Consider the following 26638-nt stretch of genomic DNA (forward strand, 5'->3'; position numbering starts at 1 on the left):
GGCCCGACTGGGGCCCCCGCCCTCAGTACCGCTCCTTGCCGGCTCCCGCCCCCGTCTCCGACCCCCTGAAACCGATGTCCCCACGGGCAGTTTCCTTAAAGGAAATTCCTTAAACTCCCAGCTTTCTTCTCTCGTGAGCGGCTTCCCAGAACTGCCCAGTCTCCAATTATTTGCTGGGTGAAAAGCTGCTCGTTGTCGCCAGACTTGTTTGCCCGAGCACTGCCCACGTATAAATAGGTGCACACCCCCTCATTAAATACCGGCGCCCGACAGACAGAAACTTCCTGGGGCTCCCTTCCTGCGCCTCCTACGCCTGTATCTCTTCCAGATGATGCCTATCCTGGGAAGGCTTTAAAATTAAATAAGGGCGCGGGTGTGCGTTTTGTACTTGTGTTTGTGCCGGAGACCCACGATGGAGACATTGCTGCGTTTCTGGTTTCCTGTTGCTTTTTATTTTACAAACTCTTGAAGTGCTCTCAGGCTTGGGGGATGGGCGGTAGAGGGGGGGCAAATTGTTTATTTGCCAAAATAAGTCAACCAAGACTGAAATGGCTGAAAAATTTTACTCTAGAGATAAAGGAAGCCAGAGGATCCCTCCCACCTCTGTCTAAAGCAGGTTGGTGACATTTGCGTTTGTGGCGGCTATTTGCAAGTTCCGTCCCACTTGTCCTTGCAGAGAGCATGACTTCTGCGGTTGCCTTCACATCTAGTTAGTACATGCACTCTGCAACAGCTTTCGTTTTGAAATGAGAGAGAACTCAGGGACACCTTCTAACCTTTGTGCTTGGGATTGACCCAGAAAGCGGTAATAAATCCTGAGGATATCAAGGCTTTAGAAATGCCAGGTGCTGGAACCCACCTGGCTGCAAATTATCAATTTATCCTTGTGATCATCATCACCATCATCTGGTTCAGCCCGGATAGCCCGTCATTAAAAAAAATAAAAGGTATGGCTTTTAATTTAAAGTCACCAATACATAATTAATTGTGCCAGGAACTTGTAGATCACAGGGAGAAAACCTTAATTGGCAGACAGATCTGGATGTTGTCAGAAACTTTGTTTATTCACTGAGTTTTTTCTCGTGCCCTTGAGGAGGTATAAAGAGGTCTGATTGCTACGTGGGGGAGATGGGATGTGAAGGACCAACTTCGTTGATCTTACTCTTAAATGATAAGAAATCAAGAGCAACCTTCCTGAGTGTCAAAGAGATAATCTCTGATACAACCACACATTTTAGTGGTTGGTTTGATACACAAGAAGGTGGATTTTTTTTTTTTTTTTTTGGAGACAGTCTCTGTTGCCCATGCTGGAGTGCAGTGGCAGGATCTCAGCTCACTGCAACCTCCGCCTACCAGGTTCAAGCGATTCTCCTGCCTCAGCCTCCCAAGTGGCTGGGACTACAAGCATGCGCCACCACATTTTTTTGTGTTTTTAGTAAAGACTGTGTTTCACCATGTTGGCCAGGCTGGTCTCGAGCTCCTGACCTCAGGCGATGCACCCGCCTCACCTCGGCCTCCCAAAGTGTTGGGATTATAGGCGCCTTGCTGAAGGTGGATTGTTTTGTTTTGTTTTGCTCCGGGTTTTTCTCAGAGACTAAGAGGGCCACTTACAATGAATGACTTTGTAATGGGTGAATGTCACAGGACTCACCTATTCCAGGGCCCCATTTTCTGGAAAGATGGAGTTTGAGTTCATTGTCTGGGTTTGCTCGTCTTCACAGTGACTTATTGAGGAATGTAAGAATGAGGTTTTGTACGTGGTTAATATTTAATTAGATCGTTCCCAGAAATAATCAAGTGAGCTGCCAGCCAGGCCCCGTGGTGGAAAAGGACCTGGAGAGCTGAGGTTGCTACTTCCATGTCTCTTTCAGGACAGAAAATAGCACATGCATTCCAGGGACCTGGCTTCCTTTGTAATACGCTGCTTGTCTTGCATTGACCACAGCACTGTGTGCTGTGCGGAAGCAGTAGCCTGGCATAGAATTTAAATCTTCACTAGCCTGCCAGCCTTGCTTTCCTCCCCTGGGCTCCTGGGTCGGGAGGAAGATAATTGCTTTCCTGTGAGGTTTTTTAACAGGACACACCCTGTTTGCAAATATCTCTGGGGTTAGCACTCAGGAGTGGGAAGGGAGACAATCATGTGCCTGCTGGGAGCTGGTGCCTGTGATTGTTGCATGGTGTGTGTATATAATCCCAGGGGAGTGTCCAGAAAACCAGTGTATGCTTTTCTTCCTTATGACTTTAGTCCCTTTGGTGGGGAAAAAAAAAAAAAAAAACCCTTTTCAAAGTGGAGGTGCAAACTTTTATTGTCTTGTTGCTGTTGTTTTCTGAATACAGAATTCTACAAAATACAGCATGCCTGTATTTGGAACCTGAACACTGCCTGTACCATTTAAAAAGAGGGTGTGGTATCATAAAGGCACTAGTAGGTAGGTAGACCTAGGCTCTAGCCTGTATCCCTGGGCAAGTTGCTTAACTCGTAAATCTGTGTCCTTGTCTGAAAAAAAAAATACGGATCATTTCATCTATTGTATAGGGCTGTTGTAAGGTGTAAGAGAGAGACCGTGTGGTAGCTAGAACCTGTGACTATGTTAATGAGTTAGTAAGGCGTTGCAGCTGGAATTAGAGTTTCTCAGCAGCTGAGATGGTCCTTGAGATGGGGCGATTCTCCTGGGTTACCAGGTGGGCTCAGTGTAATCACAAAGGTCTTTAAATGTGGACAAGGGAGGCAGGAGAGAAGGTCGGAGTGAGGCAATGTGAGAAAGACTCTGCTGCCTGCTTCTAGGAAGGAGCCACTAGCCAAGGAGTATGGGCGTCCTCCACAACCTGGAAAAGGAGAGGAAATGGATTCTTCCTTAAAGCCTCCAGGAGGAAACACAACCTTTCTGTTACTTTGCTTTTAGTCCTGTGAGACCTGTTTTAGACTTCTGACCTCCAGAACTGCGAGTTTATGTGATTTTTTATGGCAGCCGTAAGGAACTAATACATCCAGTATGTAAACATGAAACAGCATCTAGGGCATAGCAGGGCCTCAGCAGATACTTGGCCCAACCGTCTTTCTCCCTTCCCTCCCCGGGCTGAAAAGTTTAAAATCTAGAGAAGAAAGCATCTTTGAAGCATATCATGGAGAAGGACTCAGGAGTACTGGAAATGCTAATGGTGAGTCCTGCCTTTTCCTGATCTGTGAAACTTTCTGCTTCACCGGGCCTCAGTTTCCCCTGCAGGCCCAGCGAATGGGATCAAGCCCAGAAGATTCCTCTCAGGTTAGGATGAGAGAAACCCTTTACTACATTGCAAGGCCTCTGGCCACTGCTGAGTGAGCCAAGTCTGGCAGGTGAGCATTAACTGTAGATGTAAAACTACCCAGGTATGAGGGGTTCCTGCGGGGCAGGGACTGTCTAGGGGAGCAATATGTGGAAACAGTTCATAGGTCCAGTTTTCCAGGTTAGTGACATACATGCTTAGCATCCCCTGTGAAACCAAAATCCTGTCAAGATTAACATTTATTAACAACTGAGGGCTTCTCAGCCAGGCACATGGTAGAGCAGTACTGCCCGGTAGGAACCAGAGGCAAGCCACGTGTGTACTTTTAGATTGTCTAGTAACTACTAGAAAAGTCAACAGAAACAGGTGAAATTAACTGTAATTGCATATTTTATTTAACCCATTATATCCAAAATACAGCCCTTTCAACATGTAATTGCCAGAAAAATTATGAATGGGAGAATTTACATTCTTTTTCTCCTACTAAATCTTTGAAATAGGTGTGTAGTGGACACTCACAGCTGATCTCAGTCTGGACTCACCACCTTTCCAATACTTACAGCCCCCACCAGCCAGTGGCTACTGTGCCGGACAATGCAAGTGTTAGAATCACCCGGCGGCTTTTAGAAAAGGGCAACGTCTAGGTGTCTAGGAGTGATTTGCCCGCAGCATGGCACGGACGTTGAGCTGGTTCTTCTTGGGCATGCGCAGTTGTCTCGCCCTGTGACATCCTCTGCTGGGTTCCACCCCATCAGCCCACATGGCAATGCCCTCGTGATGATGCCTGGCAGGCTACTGACTTCCCGACCCCTGGGCTGCACATTGCCTCCCTGGCAGAGGTATTCCAGAAGCTGTTCTTGGTCCAGCTTGGGGTGGGAAGGGGCCGCCCATCCCTGACCTCCCCCTCCCTGTCTCTGATGTGCTTTGATGCCCATGACACATTCCTGAGCGCCACTTGCTCTCTTACCATTTGGCCAGTTCCTGTAGCTTTGGGGTATGCCCCAGGAAGGTCCAAGTCATCTTTGTCCCCTCTAAGAGGTGGAGAGATGTGAACTGTGGCCATGTGTGGAATGGCAGGGCAGTCAAGAGCAAGCTCCAGGTTCAGCCCCTGGCTCTGTCCCTTCACCGCTCTGCCTCAGTTTCCTCATCTACAAAATGGGGGCCATAACACTACATACCTCCTAGAGTGGTTGTGGAGATGTACAAGTGTTCACAGTGCCTGGTGTGTAGTGAATGCCGTGTAAGTGTGGGCTGTTATGTTGTGTTTGGAAGAGTAGGCTGGGCTGAAAGAGAGAAGCAAGCTCCCTGTTGGACTCTGCCCAGCGGCCTTAGATTAGCTGTAAGCGGAGGCCTTGTGTGCTGGGGCAGCTGGGAGAAAAGCAGATGTGCACAGAGGTTGGGGACTCAGGCAAGTGGGGACAGCCCTTCCCTTTAAGAGTGAGCCCAGAGGTACCACATTATGAAGGCTCTCCAGGCTTGGGAGGATATTCTGGGGGAACGACGGCCTCAGGAGGTGCGGGCAAGGCCAGCAGGAGCCTTGCCTGGCAGAACTGCTAGCCCTTCTGAATAGGGACAGGGGCAGCCGAGGCCCCTTCTCTGACCTGATCCAGACGCCAGCCTTCCAGCCAGCGCTGCACCGGTCATTTGTGAATGACACCCAGCTGGCCACTGGATCCCAGCAGCTTAAAGTGGAAAGCCTCTGAGTGGAGTCCAGGCCTGGTTGGCCAAGGGACAGGGATGCCCAGTCGGCTAACCTGAGACGCCTTGGCTGCTCTGTTGGTGATGCCCTTACCTGCCCCGCTCCCCACCCAACTTGGTAATCTGCGATGCTGACTTGAATATCACCTCCTCTGTGCATCCACCCGCTGCTGTCCTCCTGCCCAAACCTCACTGTGCTGCCCAGTCCTCATGACATTATTTGCGCTGCTTCCACATGTGCCCGGACACGCTGCGGCTGGCCCAGCAGAGTGGGAGGAAGCAGACAGACATGGGCTGGGCGCATGTGTAGACCAGGCTTGCCTGAGAAGTGGGAGTGTGTCACCTCCTTGCCGAGCTCCCTGAGCAACTGCTCAGACCTGCACTGGCCACCTACCCTGGGGTCCTCAGGCAGGGTCGCGTCATAAGTGGCTGGATGAGTGGATGCCCAGGGGTCGGTGGTCTCCCTTCTTTGATGCTGTCCTCTTGGTGGGGTCTGAAAGGCTCATGGCCATCCATTCTAGGGAATGACTGAGCCCTGGAGAAAAGTTTAGTTGGGGCGAGATTGTTTTTTCTCTGGCTAAAATAAACATGATCCTCAAACTGCAGTAGGTTCATCTGCCTGGAGGTGACTCAGCCCCCTGGCTTTTGGGACAGACAGGTTTGTGGAGTGATGTCACCAGGGCCCAGGGAACGAAACTGCACAAGCTGGCTGCCTGTCACTTCCAGAGCCAGTCTGGCAGAGGGGTGATGCAGGAACAGTCCTCCTACTACTGGGTGTCACCCACAAAGCCTGGGGCAGAGGTGGCAGTGGGTCAGGCGGCAACATTGTAACCAGCGTCCTGGGGAACCTGGGCTCTCATGCTCCCCTTCGAAGCTTTCCTAAACGCTGAAATGACAGAGCGGCCAGGACCAAGCAGGCCTGAGTGCAAGTGAGGGGAGATACAGGTTAAATGGAGCAGAGCAGTTGCCCCTGACTTCCTCTCTGCCGGAGCTGACCCAGCTGTCCACCTCGCTGCTTTGCATGTGGCCGTATCCCGGCCTCAGTGACAGAAACCCTGTGTTTGCTCTTGTCAATGGCCTTTGAGGGGGCAAATGCATTTGAATGAGATCTCTCTGTCCTTCAACTCTTTGGAAATGCTGAAGCAAAATAACCCACCACTCTGCCAGCGTCCGTGTGCCCCAGCTCTTTGAAGAACGTTCTTGTTCCTGCCGAGTGCTACTGTTAGGCGCCATGATAACAGCACAAGGATGCTTAGGTCTGATTCATTTCAGGGTTGATTTTAAAAATAGAAATGGTTTTATAGTTACTTTTACTAGGCAGCTCTAGTGGATACATTATTAGCTGGAGAAGGAGAGACTCAGTGCCCTGAAGTCGTCCAGGACTTGTCTTTGAAAGAGCTCTTGTTCCTTCGAGTGTTCACTCTTCCATTTGCCCAGTGGGGATCTGCTGACAGCCAGATGTTGGTTTGGGCCTAGAGATGCAGCAGGAAGGAAGATGTTCCTGTGTTCGGGCTTGGAGGTGGGGACAGAGTATAATTGGTGGACAGACGACTCCGGAGCCTCCTGGGCCACAGGGTGCTGCGGGGTTGGCGTGTGGGGCGGCCGCTGCCTGGAGCCTCCCCGCTCGGTCGCCTGGCTTTGCTGCCAGTGCCCGTTCCTGCGGTCTGTTTCCATGTGGAGCCCACGTCAAGCCTGGGCCAGGAGCCTCTCGGGAGTGTCACCTGCCTCACCCCAATTTCCCCTCTTCTGAAACAGCACTCACTGAGATGCTGGCCAGGGTGTGCCCCGTGAGTCTCAGTCCAGGGACCAGTGCAGCTCTGGGCTGTTCACGAGTCAGCGCCCCGTCTGGCCTGATTGTCCCTGGAAGCAGGGCAGTTGTATCCTGAGGGCTTGGGCTCCCCCTGGCCACTGGACTGATCCAAAGGCCACAGCCCAGAGGCAGATGCCCTCGCCCCAAGGGATGGGGGAAGTGGGGAGTCCCCTTGGCTCTACCAGCCCCAAGGCCTTTGTTATCGGGATTGGAACAAATCCTGATCCAGAGCCCACTCCCAATTTGGAGGCATGTTAGCAGGCCCTTGGGGAACACAGGGTTCCTGTGGTGGGACAATAAGGATGTCTACCTTGATACACTTCTCCCGCACCCAGCCCTACCCCCGCACCCAGAGCTGTGAAGGCCGTGCAGCCCAGGGCCTCCTGCAGGGGACCTGAGGGGGTTCATCTTCAACGGCAGCCTGCCATGGGTCCTGCCCAGCTCTTAGTAGCTGGGGGCCCTTGGGCAGCTGCTCGGCCCGGCTGCTGCAGCTTTAACACTGGAGGGTTGCACGAGGACTGAGTCAACACGTAAGGTGCTTAGAACAGCACCAAGTATGGAGCACATGCTCAGCCACTTTATTACTTTTTTTGAGATGGCATCTCGCTCTGTCACCAGGCTGGAGATCTTGGCTCACTGCAACCTCCGCCTCCCAAGTTCAACAATTCTCCTGCCTTAGACTCCCAAGTAGCTGGGACTACAGGCGTGCACCATCATACCCAGCTAATTTTTGTATTTTTAGTAGAGACAGGGTTTCACCATATTGACCAGGATGGTCTTGATCTCTTGACTTTGTGATCTGCCCGTCTTGGCCTCCCAGAGTCCTGGGATTATAGGCATGAGCCACTGAGCCTGGCCCACATTTTTTTGTTATTTATGACCTTGGACAGGTGGTTAACCTGCAGCCTCAATGTCCTCCCTCACCTGCCTGCTCCGAGGTTCCTTATGAGCATTAATGAAGTAACATTGGAACAATGCTCTCTGCTCAGGGCCCAGTACAAGGCTGAGCTCAATAAAATTGATTTTATTAATAGGTTATTGAGACCTGTCTGCTGTCCTTATGTCACAGAGTATGTTCTCACACGCTTGGCGATGCCAGCAATCCTGAGTGTATCTGCAGAGCCTCACCTGCTCCCTGGGCCCCCGGGTACCCCTGAGCTTTGCTCCCACTCTCTGCCCTTAAAGGTCAGGCCCTTCCTGCTGCCGGCACTGGGCAGGATAAGAGCATACTTGGAGAGTTGTGAGCAGGTGGCCCCTGGGACGTGGGTGTGGACTCCAAGGATTTTTCGAGACCCAAAAAGCTGCAGGGTCTGTGGAGCCGGGCAGGAGCTGACCTCACTCTGCCCCTCTCTGCCGTCTCTGCGGACCCTCCAGCTCCCTTCCGCAGGGTGTCTCGTGGCTGCTGTGGAACTCTCTATTATTATTGTTTTGTTTTGTCTTGTTTGAGATGGAGTTTAGCTCTTTTGCCCAGGCTGGAGTGCAGTGGCATGATCTTGGCTCACTGCAGCCTCCCAGGTTCAAGTGATTCTCTGCCTCAGCTTCCTGAGTAGCTGGGATTACAGGCATGCACCACCACGCCCGGCTAATTTTTGTATTTTTAGTAGACAGGGGTTTCGCCATGTTGGCCAGGCTGGTCTCAAACTCCTGGCCTCAAGTGATCTGTCTGCCTCTGTCTCCCAAAGTGCTGGGATTACAGGCATGAGGCACTACACCTGGCCTATTATTTTTACTTTTAGAGACAGGGTCTCACTCTGTCACCCAGGCTGGAGTGCAGTGGTGCTATCATAGCTCACTGCAGCCAGGCACTCCTGGACCCAAGCAGTTCTCAGCCTTCTGAGTAGCAGAGGACTACAGCTGTGCACCACTACACCCGGCTAAGTTTTAAATTATTTTTGGTAGAGATGGGGTCTTGCTAGGCTGGCCTTGAACTCCTGGGCTCAAGTGATTCTCCTACCTCAGCCTCCCAAAGCGCTGGGATTATAGACGTGCACCACTGTGCCTGGTCCCCCTCCATTATCGCTTCTGTCCTGCTTCCTCCAGAGACCTCCCCTGAGCCAGCCAGACACCCCTCCCTGTTGTGCCCAGCAGTGGGAAGAACGGCATCCCCCCTCCTCATGCTCTTGTGCTGCCCATTATCACTGCATCCCCTGCAGAGCCCTGGCCCCACGGCCGCTCACAGCTGTTTGGAAACTGCCCTGCCAGGTTCTGTGTGAGGCCCCTTCTTCTTGGGAGCTGGATGGGAGCTTTGGGTGCTGAGTAGCGGACAGACCCCGGGGCGGTCACATGTACCCTTATGATCTTCCTTTCTCTAGCACTGGGTTTTTCCACCCTGAGCGGAGGTCCATAATCAATCCCTTCCACTCCTCAAAGGCTGCGCTGCCCCGAAGAGGGGGTGTCTCTGTGGCAACCTCTGGCTTGTGTCAGAGCTTCTGGGGTTGTTCTGGCCTGAGGGGCCACACGGGGCACAAATACAGGCTGGAGAGAACCCAGGGATGAGCCTGGGCAGCCCTCTACCTCCCATGACACGCTGCAGTTTCCCCACCTTCAAAATGGGGAGAACTATGTTCATCCCACTCAGCAGCCATGAGGATAGCATGTTGAGAACCTCAGCACCCAGAACCAGGTATTGCTGGCAGTTGGATCTGCCTCGGGACTGTAAGCCTCAGAGCAGAGCTGTGTCAAGGACACCCTGTGTGGATTTCACCACAGAGTGAGCCTCTTTGAGTGCCCGCGCTGCTGCAGCCCCTCAGCCTCCTGGAGCCACTTCTGCAAGGGACGATCAGCAGCAGACAGGGGAGTAGGTGGGACATCACTGGGACCTGCCCAGGCTTCTCGTGGGACAGGGCTTAGCTGCTACTGCCTGGTCAGAGGCGAGGCCCACGGAGCAGCCACAGACTCCCACTGTGCAAGCACTGTGCCTCCTTGTGTGGCGCTCCGAGCCTGGTGCACACATCTGCCCGTCCTAGACACAACGGGGCTGTGTTCCCAGAGCCAGCCGGCACCCTGCCCGGGAGGGCCCTGCTGCCATGGATCCTGTCCCCTGCCGCCAGCGTGGGGAGCAGGCAGCACTGAGGCCCAGGCGCACAACAGGCCATGCCATGTGCCCAAGACGTGCCTCATCACACTGCATTCCTGGGGTCTCCCTCCTGCCATGAAAGTCATTCGTGTGCCAGGTACCATTGAGGAGCTGGGGGTTCAGCAGCACCTGTAGGCCGATCTGCTTCCCCTCATGTTGCTGACTGCTGGGTGAGGGGAAAAGGTGATAAATAAGGGAACAGTCCACTATCCGAGGGCACCCGGTCCTCAGAGACCATCCATCCAGGAGGTGCAGATTTCAACAGGGCGGCTGCAGGAGGGTGTGAGGGTGCGGGGAGCTGGAGCTCTGCTGCGTGGGCATCTGGAGCCTAGGGCCTGGGGGCACAGGGGTGGCTGCACCTTGGCCTCACCATGACTTCACTCGCAAAGAGGAGAGGACGGCCCACTCCCCCAGAATGTGTTATCTGCTTCTGGGGTCCCTAGCTCAGCCCCGTCCTGGGGTTTCCTCAGTATCAGGAGAAACGCCCGCATCTCTGTGTCCACAGCCTCTCCAGCCAGGTCTGCACCAGTCACTTCGGCTTCACCCTTCTTGCCAGGAATCTTCCGAACCAGGTGGCAGCTCAGGTGTTGGCAGCTGGGGATGGGGTTACACAGTCCGGAGACGGACACGCCTGGCTTGTGACAGGACAGCTGCTTGCCTGGCTGCTTGGGGATGAGCTGGGGAAAGTCACAGCCCCTGCCTCCTGTCCCGGGAGGCCCTCCCCACGGAAGGAGCTGCCTGGGGACTGTTCAGAGTCACTAAGGACACAGGTCGTGGAGTCAGACAGACCTGGCTTTGAACCCTGCCTTTTTCCTTATTAGCTGTACAGACAAAAGTATATAAGCCTTCTGTGCCTCAGTTTCCTCACCAGGAAAATGGGATCGTCACCACTTCCCTGGGCTGTTGCTGGGAGGCGAGTTGCCCACGCCTGACTGGGGCTGGGCACTCAGGATCCTTATCATCGTCACGGCTGCTGTCATGGGCAGTGTTCCGCTTCGGTGGGGGCGTGCCACTCACGGCCATGGGTTCTCACAGTTGCTGGATACGAGTTTGTTCAAGGAAGGAGTTGAGGCCTGGGGGCCAGTGGCTGGGCAGCCCTCAGGGTCAGGCCCACCAGAGCCTCTGTGTGTTTCCTCAGGTCTTGGTTCTTTGAGATGGGACCGCAGCTCCTCCCCGACTACGGGGAGCAGATTTCAGGGCAGCCCCAGAACACCTGCCTGGGAGGGGTCCAGTACAATGGGCCCTGTGTGTGAAAGGGGCCAGCATTGTGCTAGGGGCCGGGGGTGGCCCAGAGGCTGCCTGGCCCAGCCCCACAGTCTGCTGGCACCCATCTGAGGTCCCACCAGGAAGGGCCCCTCAGCTTCCTGGGCTGGCTTTTCTCACAGAGGAAATTCCATGGTAGACCCTAATTGGATGTCCACTGCTTCAGTGCTGGGTGGGAGAGCTCGGCGGCATCCCGGAGAAGGCGCAGGAGTGCTGCGTGGTCCTGCAAGCTGGCTCCCTGCCCTGCAAAGCCTGCCTGGCTCAGGCCAGCCTGTGGCTCGGGCCCAGCTGCCCTGGCTGAGGCTGGGGGCTGGGGAGAATGACTGGCCTGGAGCTGCGTATCCCATCTCGGTGTCTGCCTGTCCCTCCTGCCCGTGGCCTGGGCAGCTCTTCTCAGTCTACAAATGGTGGTGGGGGGGCGGGGACAGAGGCTTAGCAGACCTGTTCCCGCATGAGAAACACCCCATGCCCCACAGAGCCAGGGACGGGTGGTAGTGACGGTACCACCGTGAGCCTTCCTCGAGAGCACAGTCACGTCCAGGAAGCCTCGGAAAAGGCGGCAGTGGCCGGGGATGGGGGAGGGGATGAGACACTGCCGTAGGTGGAGCGGGAGGGATGTTGACATTCTGGCCTTGGTCAAGTGTGAGGGTGCCACTTGCACAGCTCCGGGTGACGGCTGCAGACCCCACTCCTGCCTTCCTCTGCCCCTGGCTGGGCTGCAGGTGGCAGCAGGAGCTTGACAAAGTTTGACAGGGCAAGGCCCCACCCAGGAGAGAGGCAGCCTGTGGGGCAGTGGGCCACAGGCCCTGGGCTTAGCCTGAGTTTCCTGAGAATGCCTCCTGAGAGAGTGGGGACAATGTGATGTGCACCCTTCATGGGGCGCCGCAAAGGCCAGGTGGGCCCCAGCCGGGAGCTCCAGTCTCAGCTGCTTTTCCGCAAGGGGAGATGGGGCTAGAGGACACCACACTGGGCCATGACCTGGGCTCAGGGCATCTGCCAGGAGAGTCAGGTCGTGCAGGTTTTGGGCAGGATGGCCTCCCGGAGCCACAGCCCAGCTTTGGTCATTGTCCCCTGGCTCCTGGAGCTCTTGGTGTTCACTGTAGTTCTAGCTGCACCAATCAGGCACAGGGAAGTCCTTCGGCGGCTTAGGTTGAGGGGATTCCTATCTCCCCCATCGCTCCACTGGCCTGAACCCAGGCAGAATCCTGTTCGGTATTGTGCTTCTCCCACTTGGGGTGGTGTCTCCTGGGGTGGGTGCCTGGGGCTCTAAACACTGCCCCTTTGTCCCTCACAGGCCATCAGCATCAGCAAAGCCATCAACACCCAGGAGGCCCCCGTGAAGGAGAAGCACGCCCGGCGTATCCTTGGCCGGCTCCTGGGCTCAGGAGTCGGGTGTGGGTGTGGGAGCAGCATAGTGCTGCAGTCAGCTGTGCCGGGGGTCACAAGGTCCCTCACTGAGCCCGAGGAGGAGGCTCCTGTGCAGCTTGGCTCCTTCCCATCTCGGTCTCATCACAGAAACGCCCCCCATTGGGCCCAATGAAGGTTTCCTTGTCTTGCCCTACCTCCTGTCCCCTTGACTGGACACTGGAGCTCTGGTGACCCAGGGTTGATGGGCATGTGATTGGGGGCCGGCCCTCTTCCGGTGGCCCTGGCCTCTCTTCCACCGGGTTTGTCGAGCCCCCACGCTCCAGTCTCTGCTTCCACACTTGGCCTTGACATTGCAGGCATTATCCTGGGCACACACCACGAGAAGGGGGCTTTCACCTTCTGGTCCTATGCCATCGGGCTGCCGCTACCCAGCAGCTCCATTCTCAGCTGGAAGTTCTGCCATGTTCTCCACAAGGTCCTTCGAGACGGGCACCCCAATGTGAGTAGCAGCTGCTCCCTCTGCTCCCTGGAGGTGGGACACTATCCCGCTGACATGCGGGCTCCAGCCCTATTCCTGTCCCCGTAGCTCTGGGCTGTTCCTCCCGCCTCGGGTGGGGAGCGCGTGTCTCAGGGCCCTACCACAGGGTCCTGGACGCTCCCCCTCTCCTGTGTTCCCTGCGCTTCAGGTGCTGCATGACTGCCAGCGGTACCGCAGCAACATCCGGGAGATCGGAGACCTGTGGGTAGGTCCAGCCAGTCTAGGTCCTGCCTGGCACTCAGGGCTTTCCTTAGCGTGTGGGGCTGAGCGAAGGGTGGCTCCCTGTGGGCAGTTCCCTGCGGGTGGCTGGGACGGGCAGCACGGGGAGATGCTGCCTGCCTTTGAAGGCCTGCCCCAGGGCGCTCCACATGCATAAGTGGGCCCCCCAGTCAGCCCTCCAGCTCCGAAGTCACCCGGGGCCCTTTAGTCCTCACGAGTTGGGAAATGTGGCAACACCATTGCCCGGACACCTCAGTGGTGGTTAGAGAGCCCGTGGCAGGGCGCAGGTTTCTGGGCTCCCCTAGACCTGCTGCTAAAGAATCAGGACTGGGGGTCTGCATTTTGAGCACATTTGCTGGATGACTCTGAGACACAGCAAGGCGTGAGAGCCCTGGGAGCCTGCAATCTGCATGTGCTGCAAGACCTCAGGATTTAGAGATGTCCCTGGTGGGCAGAGGGCCTTGGCCTGATTCTCTCTGATTTTCTCTGGAGCACTGTGGGGTGCTCGTCTGCCTGGGCAGGGACATAGGAGCAGGGCAGGCCCTGGAACAGGGACCCACAGGGAAGCCTGACCGGGGCGTTATCCAACCCAGAACCACTGCACTGACTCACGTCCCTTGAAGCGAGGAAAACATTGCCCATGGTGCCATCTGCAGATGCAGGCCCAGCTGGCCTGGCCGCAGGGGCCATGGGGCTGGAGGAGGGAGCAGGGAGGATGTGTCCAGGCGCCCGTCGGGATGTGCCTCCCTGCCAGCACCAGCACTTTAATAAAGCGTCCCCACTCCGAATTGGCCTGCTGCCCTGGACAAAGGGCTCTCTTCTCACAAGGGTTTCTTTGGCAGGAATGACAAGGAGAAAGATTAAGGGAAAAAGCTAGAGACAGAGGGAGGTTGGTTGAGGCCAGGAGAAGACGTTTGTTGAATGAAGAAGTGCCCGGTGGCGGGTGACTCTCATGCCCAGGTCCTTTAGGACTCTTGGACGTGTTCATGAGCTGTGGCCCCTCACCCTGTCTGTCTTCCCACAGGGACATTTGCATGACCGGTACGGACAGCTGGTGAATGTCTACACCAAGCTGCTGCTGACCAAGATCTCCTTCCACCTCAAGGTGGTTTCCCCGGGGAGTCATGGGGCTGAGGGACTCGTGGGCTTTTCCCACTGTGACGTTATGGCACATGTTGGGACATCGAAGATGGGATGTGTCCTCTCCATGAGTCTCCATTCACCTTCTTGTCCCGACTGTGACTAAAGGGGAGACAGGGAAGCCAGGGCGTCACGAAGCTCCTAGAACACCTCAGGCATTTCCATGGACGTGTGCACGGGCTTCCCCAGGCATTTCCATGGACACGAGCACTGGGCTTCCTCAGTCTCCGCTGTCCTGGCTGGGTGCTCCCCTCCTCCCAACCCCCTCCACTGCCCTCTGCCACCTATGTGGACCGCAGCCTGGGTCTGCCAAGAGCAGGGCCCAGGGCCCAGCATGGGGCCCCTGGTTCAGTGGCAGCTGGGTGGGGGTTCTTTCCACAGCATCCCCAGTTTCCCGCAGGCCTGGAAGTGACAGACGAGGTATTGGAGAAGGCAGCTGGGACCGATGTCAACAACATGTGAGTCACTCTGCATGGCTATATGGCCACTTCCCCTCAGCTTCCCCACTCCTTCCTACCATGTCTCACGCCCAGGCGTCCACGTGGGGCAGTGGGGTTGAATGGCCTTGTTGGTTGACGCTCATGCTCCCAGGGCCAGAGGGTGAAGTTAAAAGGGTGGGATGTACTTGAGGACGATCGTCCTGGCAGAGGCACACTGACTCACCAGAGCCATGGTGTCGGCGATGCCCCCATCCCCATCCGGGCGGGGAGTCTCAGGACGAGTTGGCGGCCCGCCCACCCTTTTCATCTCTCCCCACTTCTCTTGCGTAGCTTCCAGCTCACCGTGGAGATGTTTGATTACATGGATTGTGAGCTGAAGCTTTCTGAATCAGGTGAGTTGTAAAGAGGGGATGCGGGGATCTGAGTGTATTGCTAAGTCCCCAGAGGTGGGACAAGAGGAGACAAGAAAGAAGACATTAGTGATCACTATGAAATGCCCCTGACTGGCCACAGTGGCTCACATCTGTAATCCCAGCATTTTGGGAGGCCGAGGCAGGCAGATTGCTTGAGGTCAGGGGTTCGAGACCAGCCTGGCCAACATGGTGAAACCCTGTCTCTACTAAAAAATATATAAAAATTAGCCAGGTGTGGTGGTGCATGCCTGTATTCCCAGCTACTTGGGAGGCCGAGGCAGGAGAATCACTTGAACCCAGGCGGTGGAGATCGTGCCGCTACACTCCAGCCTGGGCGACAGAGTGAGACTCCGTTTCAAAAAAAAAAAAAAAAAACCAAAAGAAATGCCCCTGCCCCTCCCGGGGTCCTGCACCTCCAGGGATAGGTAATGGGGCCTCCTGGTACCTCCAAAGCATGGCAGGCCCCAGTGGGTACATCCAGGATACAGGTTCAGCCATCCCTTCCATCCAGTGTCACTCCATCAGCTGCAAGACGGGGAGGGTGAGGAGGTGTGCACAGGAGCCACCTTGCCAGGTTCCTGCCCCAGTCATGGGCCATCTGCAGAACCCAGTTGGAAAAGAGGTGGTTTGCGTCGTCCTGCCCATTTTCCGCTCTAGAAAGCCTCTGAGTCACGTCCGACTTCCTAGCGGGGAACCCAGCAGCTGTTAGACAGGAAATCTCAGCGTGCTCAGCTTCCAGGCTGGAGAAGTGCTTGTTCTGGGTGGCAGCTTCAGAACAGCTCATGGGTGACTCAGTGCTCTCCATCAGAGGGCAAGAAGCAAATGCCTCCTTAAGGCAAAATTGGGAGTCAGAGGCAGTTTGGGCAGCCTCCCTGAGTTCCCAGGTCTGGCCTCTGCAGCTGGGCGAGCCTGATGGGCATTCAGTTCCAGTGGGTGAGAGGTGGGCTCAGAGTTGGACCCTTGTGCCTGGGAGGAGCCTGCTCAGGATCTGACATGGAGAGCAGAGGGCAGATGTCCAAAGGTGCGGCCCCAGCTGTGCAGCAGGACAGGGCTCCCAGGCTCTGTGTCCTGGCAGAGATGTGCTGAGCCTGAACCTCTCAGCACAGAGGCCACCAGGTGGGAGCCAGGTGCCCCTGGCATAGGAGAAGGCCAGTGTGGGCAGGCAGTGGCCCCACAAGGGAAGTGGAGAACACTCACAGGCCTGCTCCCTACCTGGTGACACTGGTGTCTTGATGAAGCACAAAGAAGGGGTGTACCAGCATCTGCTGGAGAAATTCCCAGATCTGCAGAGGTGATAGGTAAGGGGCTTCCCTGTCTCAGGGCCTGTAACAGCAAAGAAACAGAAACGTCCTAAACACGCCTCAGCGGAGGCTGCGTCTCGCCGTCTGTGCAGAGCAGAGAACGGAGGGTGGCGGGAAGAGAGACGTGTCGAATCTGGGATGGCCGGGAAGATCTAGAAAACATTTTACTGTGTGAAATCAAGCAGACTGCCGAACAGCGTGGATATATGTGTTTAAGATCCAAGCAGTACTTGATGCGTGCTGCAGTTTTTTGCAAGGAAAACACTTAGCATGACATGTAATTAGAAATTAATTTTTTAAAGGCAAAGGGGCAGCACTCCCCGCCCAGGCTGTCTCCTGTCACTGCAGAGATTTGCAAGTGGTCCCATCACAGGCAAGGCGAGAGCAGGACCTGAGGGGCCGGGGCACAGGTCTGTGCAGCAGGGACTGCCTGGCCGCTCTCCCGTGCTGGCCAGCTGCCTGCTCTTTGTCATTCTCTCTGCCCCAGAGAAGCTGCCAGCCAAGAAGGAGGCAGCCTCGTGTTTGTCCTTTGTCCCTCCCACTTGATAGTTCTGATACAAGGTCCGATTGTCAGGGGCAGGGGAGATGGGCCTCGGGGGCAAGTGAGGTCTCAGTGTCACTTGGGGTGTGCAGAGCCAAGTTGTGACCCTACTGCCGTGTGACTTGGAAGTAGCCCTGCCTGTTCCCACATCTGTAAAGTTAGGCATTTGGGGTGCTGCATCGTGAGCCTCCTTCCTGCTCTAACATTCGGTGCGGGTTTGAGGCCAGTGGGCATGGAGCTGTCCGTCACCCTTGTCAGTTGGGCACCTCGTCCTGGGCTCCCAGGTGGAGGTCTCTGGAAGCCCTTGCTGAGCTGAGCTGGAGCTGCTTTGCCCTGACCTTGCTGTTGCCCTTGACCTCCTTCATGGGAGCATCTAGTCTTGACCTGGGGCAGCCACCAGCACAGGAGGCGCCCATCTTGGAGGCGGGGGGCACACTGGTTTGTGGGAGCTGGCTTAGGGCCGTGCTTTACAGCCAGACCACCTTGGGCAAGTTGCCCAGCTCCCGAGGGCTCACACTCTTCCTCTTGCCCATCTTTTGCACAGTTTTCCGACAGCTCAACACAGCCATTGCCGTATCCCAGATGTCCACAGGCCAGTGCCGCCTGGCCCCGCTCATCCAGGTTATCCAGGACTGCAGCCACCTCTACCACTACACAGTCAAGCTCCTGTTCAAGCTACACTCTTGTGAGTGGCCCGGGGCGGTCGCTGCCCCGGAAGCTGTGTTTATGTGGCTTAGGCATTCACTGTGAAAAAGGAAAATCAAAAAATTAGAGGTTTATTCATTTAAAAATGGCAGTAATAAACCCACTACCCATTAATAGAAATAACATACATTTTATGAAAAAAACACCATTTCACCAAGCAAAAAATTTAGTGAGTGGCGTAGTTTTCATTTTTACGGCTGAATGCCTGGCTTGGCCAAGACACAGGCCCCACCTGCTCTCGGGACTCTCCCGCCAGGCACCCTGGGGTTGCGAGCACAAAAAGGCAAAAGGTGTCTGGGGTGTTTGGAGAGTTTTGATCTCACCAACCCTTTGAAAGGGTCTCGTCCCTTGACCACACTTTGAGAATCACCGCGTTAGTGTCAGCCCGGGACAAATGTGTTTGGTGAAAGCGGCTTTCTAGTGCCTCCTGAACCTGGTGGGGGTTAGGAGGGATGTGGCCGCAGTGCCATCCTTTCCATTCGCTGTTTCCTTCTCTAGCTCAGTCTGAACTGAGTCCTCCCACAGCATCTCCCACAGGTCTCCCCCTCCCGATAGGAGAGCAGGCCTGGCCCAGTCTCGGGTGATCTCTAATCTATGAGTTTGTAGCATACGGAAGAACAAGGCAGGGCAGGTGAGCCCCTGAGCAGTGTGCAGAGAAGTCCTGTTACACTTGTGCCACCCTCCAGGTCTCCCTGCAGACACCCTGCAAGGCCACAGGGACCGGTTCCATGAGCAGTTTCACAGGTACTGCCTGGGACAGGGACAGGATCGAGGCTGGTGGGGGAGAGGCTCTGTGGCCCCTTCCTGAATTTCCCACCATCTCTGCAGCCTCAGAAACTTCTTCCGCAGAGCCTCTGACATGCTGTACTTCAAACGGCTCATCCAGATCCCCCGGCTGCCCGAGGTACCTCCCCGAAGACGGCCCTGAGGCCCTTTGAGGACCCCAGGCACCTGGCTGGGGCCCCACACAGGCTATGGAGATGGTGGAAGGAGGGCTTCCTTGGGGGACAGCTAAGCAGGTCCCACCTGCCGCCCCTGCAGGGACCGCCTAACTTCCTGCGGGCCTCAGCCCTGGCTGAGCACATCAAGCCGGTGGTGGTGATCCCCGAGGAGGCCCCGGAGGACGAGGAGCCGGAGAATCTCATTGAGATCAGCATGGGGCCCCCCGTGGGGGAGCCAGTGGTGAGCCCCCACCCAGCCCATGTCCCCCAGTTGTAGCATGAGGCCAAGGGGAGTGTTGGGTGGCCAGCCCTCCCTTTGCCCACTGCCCGGCCTGGAGGCACAGGTGAGTGGGGCGGGGGTCACCACGCTTTCCTGTGGCAGGTGGTGGCTGACCTCTTCGATCAGACGTTCGGACCCCCCAATGGCTCCGTGAAGGACGACAGGTGAGGGCTGGAGGAGCCGACTGGGCTGGGGGTGGTTGGAAACGGCCTCAGCTGAGCTGTGCTCTGGACATTTCTGTCTGGAAAGGCCACGGGTGGGGAATATGAACCCGTGAGGTGCCCAAATCCTGAGTGGCCACTGAGGAGAAGACAGGTTCCTGTGCCTGTCTGTTGAGTGTTCTGGTTGACTTGACTTGAACCCCAGGACCTCTGTCCCCAGGGACCTCCGGATTGAGAGCTTGAAGAGAGAGGTGGAAATGCTCCGCTCTGAGCTGGAGAAGATCAAGCTGGAGGTGCCGGGGGTGGGGACGGGCGGGGGCCGGGCCCCTCAAAAGCCCAGGCAGGGGCCCCACATCAGCCATCCTCCCGCAGGCCCAGCGGTACATCTCGCAGCTGAAGAGCCAGGTGAACGCACTGGAGGGCGAGCTGGAGGAGCAGCGGAAGCAGAAGCAGAAGGCCCTGGTGGACAATGAGCAGCTCCGCCACGAGCTGGCCCAGCTGAGGGCTGCCCAGCTGGAGGGCGAGCGGAGCCAGGGCCTGCGTGAGGAGGCTGAGAGTGCGTGGGGCCTCGGCCACAGGGGTCCAAGGGCGTGTCCCCAGCCCCTGCCACCCCACATGGGGCGTCACTGCCTCTCTCACCCCCAGGGAAGGCCAGTGCCACGGAGGCGCGCTACAACAAGCTGAAGGAAAAGCACAGTGAGCTCGTCCATGTGCATGCGGAGCTGCTCAGGAAGGTAGGTCCAGCCCCTCCTCCATCCCAGCTGGTGGCAGGGCCTCTCGGGGACGGCAGCAGAGCGTGAGCCCTTCCCCTGCCCGTGCAGAACGCAGACACAGCCAAGCAGCTGACGGTGACGCAGCAAAGCCAGGAGGAGGTGGCGCGGGTGAAGGAGCAGCTGGCCTTCCAGGTGGAGCAGGTGAAACGGGAGTCAGAGTTGAAGGTATGTCCCCTGTGGCACAGGGCCCTGCCCCAGCATCTCCAGCCCACTGCCCCAGTGACACGCTGTCCTGTCCCAGCTGGAGGAGCAGAGCGACCAGCTAGAGAAGCTCAAGAGGGAGCTGGAGGCCAAGGCCGGAGAGCTGGCCCACGTGCAGGAGGCCCTGAGCCACACACAGCAGGTGCATCTGGCTTCGATGACTGGGAGTGGGGTTCTGGGGCCAGTCCTGGGTGGAAGTCAGGTCCTCTTTCCCGTGAACAGGCCATACCTGGGTGCCACTTGGTGGTCCTGGGATGCAGCCCTGACCCAGACCCAGGGCCTACATGGGATACAGGAACTCCCGCTGGTCCTCAGGGAGCCCTGAGTCTGATGGGAGTGATCACTAACCCCCAGGGCCCAATTTGTAAGCGTGGGGGCAGGGTGGGTGGGGTCTGGGAGCTCTGTTCACACGCCAGGTGTCACGTCTGTCCATAGAGCAAGTCGGAGCTGAGCTCACGGCTGGACACGCTGAGTGCGGAGAAGGACGCGCTGAGTGGAGCTGTGCGGCAGCGGGAGGCAGACCTGCTGGCAGCGCAGACCCTGGTGCGCGAGACAGAGGCGGCGCTGAACCGGGAGCAGCAGCGTAGCTCCCGGGAGCAGGGCGAGTTGCAGGGCCGGCTGGCAGAGAAGGTATGGCCTCCCCAGACGCAGCAGCACCTCTGAGTTCACTGCCGCCTGGCAGCCATCGATCTGTCTCCGTGATCTGCCTGTTCTAGAGATGTCACATAAAGGGGATCATACACGATGCATCCTTTTGTGTCCGGCTTCTTCCACTCAGCATCATGTTGTCAAGGGTCACCACATCGTAGCCTGTGTCAGCACCTCATTCCTTTTGTGGCTGAATCGTACTCCGCTGTGTGGACAGACCACATTGTGTTTATCTTCATCACTTGGTGGACATTGGGGTTGTTGCCACTTTCTGCCTGTTGTGAATAGTGCTGCTGTGGGCCTTTGAGCACAAGTTTCTGTGTAAACATTTGCCGTCACTTATCTTGGGTAGATAGCTGATGTGCGTGGAACTCAGTGGAACCGCTGGGTCTCACCTCTGTTACCCTGTTGAGAAACTACCAGAGTGTTTTCCAAAGTGGCTGCACCATTTTACACTCCACTAGCAATGCATGAATGTTCCAGTTTCTCCACATCCTTGCCAACACTTATTATTGTCTTTTTATTTTAGCCATCCTAGTGGGTGTGGAGTGGTTTCTCATGGTCCTAATTTGTGTTTCCCTGATGGCAAAGGGTGCTACATATCTTTTCACGAGCTCACTGGCCATTTGTGTGTCTTTGGAGAAATGTCTTTTAGGACCTTGAGCCCATGTTTTAATTGGGTTATCTTTTTATTATTGAGTTGTGCACCCTGGGAAGCCTCTTTCTAGAAATATCCACCTCCCTGACCAGTGAGGGTCTCAGCTGGGCTCCAACTGGCAGCTCATGGGTCAGTCCAGGGCTGGGGCACATCCTTGGCCTTAGGGAGGGTCTCTAAGCTGCCCTCTTTGCCCCCATTGCCAGGAGTCTCAGGAGCAGGGTCTGCGGCAGCGGCTGCTGGATGAGCAGTTTGCAGTGCTGCAGGGCGCTGCTGCCGAGGCCGCAGGCATCCTGCAGGATGCTGTGAGCAAGCTGGACGACCCCCTGCACCTGCGCTGTACCAGCTCCCCAGGTAGATGGTGGGGCCACACTCAGCCGCTCCTTCCCATCCCCCAGCCCTGAGCAGCGGGTGGCAGGGGCCTCAGTTCTCCTTGTGCTTGCAGACTACCTGGTGAGCAGGGCCCAGGAGGCTTTGGATGCCGTGAGCGCCCTGGAGGAGGGCCACGCCCAGTACCTGACCTCCTTGGCAGGTGAGTGTGGCCCGAGCAGGGCGGAGGCGGGGGCTGTGTCCCAGTTCCAGCGCCCATGGCCACCTCTTGCCTTTTGGGAGGTTTACAGACAGCAGGGACTTCTCTGGGAAGCTAAGCAGATGCCCCCTGCCTGCTCCTTCCCAGGAACCCAGCCCTGCCCTGTGGACAAATAGGCTTTTGTCTCTGGGGCCTGGGCCACCGTGCGTCTGCATGCAGGTGGCAGGGCACTGAAGGGCCCGGAGCCACACACACTGCGGTGTGGTTCCCACTGCCTGCTGGATGTCGGTCTTGCCGAGCCCTCCTTTCCTCTTCCTCCTCCTCCTCCTGGGACCGCCGACAGTGGTCCCAGTGCTTGTGTCTCAGTGTCATCCTCCCCCAACCTTGGCCCCACCCACCCGCACAGACGCCTCCACCCTGGTGGCAGCCCTGACCCGCTTCTCCCACCTGGCTGCGGACACCATCGTCAATGGAGGTGCCACCTCCCACCTGGCCCCCACCGACCCTGCCGACCGTAAGTGGGTCCCGGGATAGCAGGTTCTGTCTGTCTCACTAGCTTGTCTGCCCTGGGAGTCTTTATGGGGCCTGTGGGGGGTGTTCCACTTACGGTCCTTTCTCACCCCAGGCCTAATAGACACCTGCAGGGAGTGTGGGGCCCGCGCTCTGGAGCTCATGGGGCAGCTGCAGGACCGGCAGGCTCTGCGGCACGTGCAGGCCAGCCTGCTGCGGACACCCCTGCAGGGCATCCTTCAGCTGGGCCAGGTGAGGCGCCGCTGAGTGTGGGTTTGGGGGGCTTGGGCCTGCCTCTGACCTCTGCACCCGCCTCTGGGTTGGCTGAACAGGTGTTTGTGTGTGGAGCCTGCAGCCTCAGGACACAGGGTGGGAACCATGCACCCTCCTTGGTCCCTGTGGCCCCCACCTCTTTCCCAGGCTGCCCGTGGGCTTGCGGGGATGGAGGCTACCCCTGTCTGACTCCCATCCTCACCAGGAACTGAAACCCAAGAGCCTAGATGTGCGGCAGGAGGAGCTGGGGGCCATGGTTGACAAGGAGATGGCAACCACGTCTGCAGCCATTGAAGATGCCGTGCGGAGGATCGAAGTGAGCATGGGATCTGGGGACTCCCCTCATTGCTGTGGAGCTTTGGGGGCTGAAGGCCCCAACTTGGCTGCATACAGGCTGCACCCACTCCTGCTCTCAGCCTCCAGGCAGGGGACAGATGGTGTTTTCCAGGGGCCTGTGAGGTCAGAGCTGAGAGGGCAGGAGACAGCCCTGGCTTTCCCAGGACCACAGTCCCCTCCTCCCAGCCAGCTCACCGCTCTGTTCTTGGGTGCAGGACATGATGAACCAGGCACGACATGCCAGCTCGGGGGTGAAGCTGGAGGTGAATGAGAGGTGAGCCCCCCTTCTGTCCCCCAGGCCCAACCTGAGGGGGGCTCCCCATGGCTCCTGAGGTTCTGCCCCTAACTGTTTTGCTCATGGGAAAGGAAGGCCTGGCTCAGAGCAGACACTCCCTCCCTACCTGCTGAGCCCTGCTGTGGCCAGGCCCACCATGGTGTCATGTGGGCCGCCCTGCAGAGCAGCAGCCAAGTCTCCCCTTCTCTCCCCCAGGATCCTCAACTCCTGCACAGACCTGATGAAGGTGAGGGGGCTGTGACCCCGGGTGGGGGGTTCTGCACCTGGAGGACCACCAGTCATTGCTGTCTTGGTCTTGGCAGGCCATCCGGCTCCTGGTGATGACATCCACTAGCCTACAGAAGGAGATCGTGGAGAGCGGCAGGGTGAGGGGCCGGCTGGCAGCAGGGCACAGTCCGCAAGGAACCTGACCCCCAGCCCAGGCCACCCTGGGCATGAGGTCCCCCTACCCCCTACCACAGGGAGGCCTGAGGGATGCACCCTATTGCCAGAGTGAGGTGAGAAGGGCCCCTGAGGACCCCTTTCCACTTCGGTGTCCTTGACTGGCACGTCCTGCCCTGTTCTCCCGTCGCCACTAGGGGGCAGCCACGCAGCAGGAATTTTACGCCAAGAACTCGCGCTGGACCGAAGGCCTCATCTCGGCCTCCAAGGCTGTGGGCTGGGGAGCCACGCAGCTGGTGTAGGTTGCCCTGGGTAGGGATGGGCGGGGGGCTGCTTCCTGCCAGTTGGAACAGTTTGGGGGTCAACAGGGTGCGGAGAGTAGAGGGGGTGTGGAGTGGCACCAGCTTTCCATGGGGTCAGAGACTCTGGCCCTGACTGGCCTTTGCCCCTCAGGGAGGCGGCTGACAAGGTGGTGCTTCACATGGGCAAGTATGAGGAGCTCATCGTCTGCTCCCACGAGATCGCGGCCAGCACGGCCCAGCTGGTGGCGGCCTCCAAGGTGAGCTTGCACGCTGACAGCGGCACACCAGGCTCTGGGCCCAAGTTGGCCTGGGCTGTGGCTGCCAAGCCCAGGCCTGCTGCTGTCCTGAGCTGGGAGACCTGGGCCCACCCTGACCCCTCGCCCCTTAGGTGAAGGCTGATAAGCACAGCCCCCACCTGAGCCGCCTGCAGGAATGCTCCCGCACAGTCAATGAGAGGGCTGCCAATGTCGTGGCCTCCACCAAGTCAGGCCAGGAGCAGATTGAGGACAGAGGTGAGTGCCAGGTGCCAAGTGGGGGCTGCTGGCTCCTGAGACTGAATGGGGGTGGGCGCCCAGATGCTCACCACCTTGTCCTCCGACCACAGACACCATGGATTTCTCTGGCCTGTCCCTCATCAAGCTGAAGAAGCAGGAGATGGAGACCCAGGTAGGCGCCCATGGCTGCTCCGTGACCTCTGAGCTCATCCCTCGGGCGAAAGCTGGACCCAGGAGAGGGCTCCCTGGGGAGTCTGAGCTGGGTTGAGCAGGCTGTGTGGCTACAGGTGCGTGTCCTGGAGCTGGAGAAGACGCTGGAGGCTGAACGCATGCGGCTGGGGGAGTTGCGGAAGCAGCACTACGTGCTAGCTGGGGCATCAGGCAGCCCTGGAGAGGAGGCGGCCAGCCAGCCCAGCGCTGCCCCCCGAAGTGTAACCACCAAGAAACCACCGCTGGCCCAGAAGCCCAGCGTGGCCCCCAGACAGGACCACCAGGTGCCATCTGCACAGGGATGGGGGAGTTCCTGGAGGGGGGTGCCGTGCCCGGCCCCGGAGGGGCATGTGGTGCACGTCCCTGGGGAAGTCAGGGACCACTGAAAACCCCTGGTGACACGGCATGCAGGGAGGAGGAGCTTGCTCAAGGGAGAGGTGGGGCCCCAGGAGCCTGGCTGTGACCACTAACCCCTCCTCCTTTAACCCCTGCAGCTTGACAAAAAGGATGGCATCTACCCAGCTCAACTTGTGAACTACTAGGCCCCCCAGGGGTCCAGGAGGGCGGCTGGTAGACAGGCCTGGGCCTCTGCGACTGCCCTGACAGGACCGAGGGGCCTTGCCCCTCCACCTGGTGCCCAAGCCTCCCGCCCCACCGTTCTGATCAGTGTCCTCAAGGCCCCTGGTCCTTACTGAACCTGCAGGGGCCTGGGCCATGTGGGTGGTGCTTCTGGATGTGAGTCTCTTATTTATCTCAGAAGGAACTTTTGGGTGCAGCCAGGACCCAGTAGGCTTGAGCGTCAACTCTTCAGGAAATACATGTTTTTAATATTCCGAGCTCGAGCTCTTCTTCCTACGTTTGTATTCAGCACACTGGGAAACGGGGCCAGTGTGGGGCTCCCTGCCTTCCGGACTCCTGAAGGTTGTGGATGGACGGAAGGCACACAGTCCGTGCTGGCTAATGGGACGAGGGTCAGGCATCCTGTCTGTGGCCTTCTGGGGCACCGATTCTACCAGGCCCTCCAGCTGCGTGGCCTCCGCAGACCAGGCTCTGGGTGGGCTGGAGGAATGTTGCCCGTTACTCCTCAGGCCTGGCCCTTGGGCCTCCGTGATGAGAGCCCCCAGGAGGGGTCAGATGCTGGAAGGGGCCGCTTTCTGGGGAGCGAGGTGAGACACAGCGGCCCAAGCGCTGCCTTCACGCCTGGAGTTTCCATTTCCAGCTGGAATAGGCAACCACCCCCATTTCCTGTTTTCCATTCCCCCGTTCTGGCCGCGCCCCACTGCCCACCTGAAGGGGTGGTTTCCAGCCCTCCGGAGAGTGGGCTTGGCCCTAGGCCCTCCAGCTCAGCCAGAAAAAGCCCAGAAATCCAGCTGCTGGACCAGGGCCCTCAGGGAGGGGACCCTGCGGCTACAGCGAGCTAGGCCCTGGCTTTGCCCATCAGATTTGAACGAATATGTGTCCCTTGAGCCCGAGGGGAGTGGCAGGAGGGGTGGGACCAGGCTGGGAGGACAGAGCCAGCAGCTGCCATGTCCTCCTGTCCTCACACCCACCCCAGGCCCCAGCCCTTTAGCCCTTCACCCTGTGCTCTGGAAAGGCTACCACATACTGGCCAAGGTCAGGAGCAGTAAGAATGAGCCAGAACCAGCCCCTTGGCTTTGTGTGAGCATTTCCTCCTGTTGAAGTGTTGTGCTGGCAATAAAATGCACTTTGACTGTTGTCACTGATGCCCCAGAGGGGCTGTGCTTGGCTCTTCATTCCTTCAGGGATGTATGTTCCCTTGTCTAGGCCCTGGCCAGGCGCTGGGACGGGGAACCCATCGTGTCTGCATTTAATGCTAGAATACTCAGGACTGCAGAAAAGCTCAGCAGGGCTG

General features: G+C 57.5%; 1 protein-coding gene across 1 annotated transcript in view; it reads left to right on the forward strand.

The window, feature by feature from the left end:
* Window positions 1-26481, forward strand: part of HIP1R (huntingtin interacting protein 1 related) — a 28173-nt gene extending 1692 nt beyond the window's left edge. Inside the window, exons 2-32 of the mRNA XM_011964517.1 lie at window positions 12406-12469; window positions 12836-12978; window positions 13166-13222; window positions 14261-14341; window positions 14758-14834; window positions 15147-15208; window positions 17616-17756; window positions 18463-18520; window positions 18605-18680; window positions 18818-18958; window positions 19100-19161; window positions 19379-19451; window positions 19531-19714; window positions 19804-19892; window positions 19980-20096; window positions 20173-20274; window positions 20568-20762; window positions 21642-21789; window positions 21881-21967; window positions 22371-22478; window positions 22590-22726; window positions 22953-23063; window positions 23299-23357; window positions 23574-23604; window positions 23681-23743; window positions 23957-24057; window positions 24213-24318; window positions 24450-24573; window positions 24666-24727; window positions 24843-25049; window positions 25260-26481. Of these exons, the coding sequence (XP_011819907.1) occupies window positions 12406-12469; window positions 12836-12978; window positions 13166-13222; window positions 14261-14341; window positions 14758-14834; window positions 15147-15208; window positions 17616-17756; window positions 18463-18520; window positions 18605-18680; window positions 18818-18958; window positions 19100-19161; window positions 19379-19451; window positions 19531-19714; window positions 19804-19892; window positions 19980-20096; window positions 20173-20274; window positions 20568-20762; window positions 21642-21789; window positions 21881-21967; window positions 22371-22478; window positions 22590-22726; window positions 22953-23063; window positions 23299-23357; window positions 23574-23604; window positions 23681-23743; window positions 23957-24057; window positions 24213-24318; window positions 24450-24573; window positions 24666-24727; window positions 24843-25049; window positions 25260-25307 (3114 nt within the window). The 3' untranslated portion in view covers window positions 25308-26481. The remainder of the gene's footprint in view (window positions 1-12405; window positions 12470-12835; window positions 12979-13165; window positions 13223-14260; window positions 14342-14757; window positions 14835-15146; window positions 15209-17615; window positions 17757-18462; window positions 18521-18604; window positions 18681-18817; window positions 18959-19099; window positions 19162-19378; window positions 19452-19530; window positions 19715-19803; window positions 19893-19979; window positions 20097-20172; window positions 20275-20567; window positions 20763-21641; window positions 21790-21880; window positions 21968-22370; window positions 22479-22589; window positions 22727-22952; window positions 23064-23298; window positions 23358-23573; window positions 23605-23680; window positions 23744-23956; window positions 24058-24212; window positions 24319-24449; window positions 24574-24665; window positions 24728-24842; window positions 25050-25259) is intronic.
* The last annotated feature ends 157 nt before the right edge of the window (window positions 26482-26638 follow it).

The sequence above is a fragment of the Mandrillus leucophaeus genome, unplaced genomic scaffold (genome assembly GCF_000951045.1).
Source record: "Mandrillus leucophaeus isolate KB7577 unplaced genomic scaffold, Mleu.le_1.0 Scaffold7, whole genome shotgun sequence".
NCBI lineage: Eukaryota > Metazoa > Chordata > Mammalia > Primates > Cercopithecidae > Mandrillus > Mandrillus leucophaeus.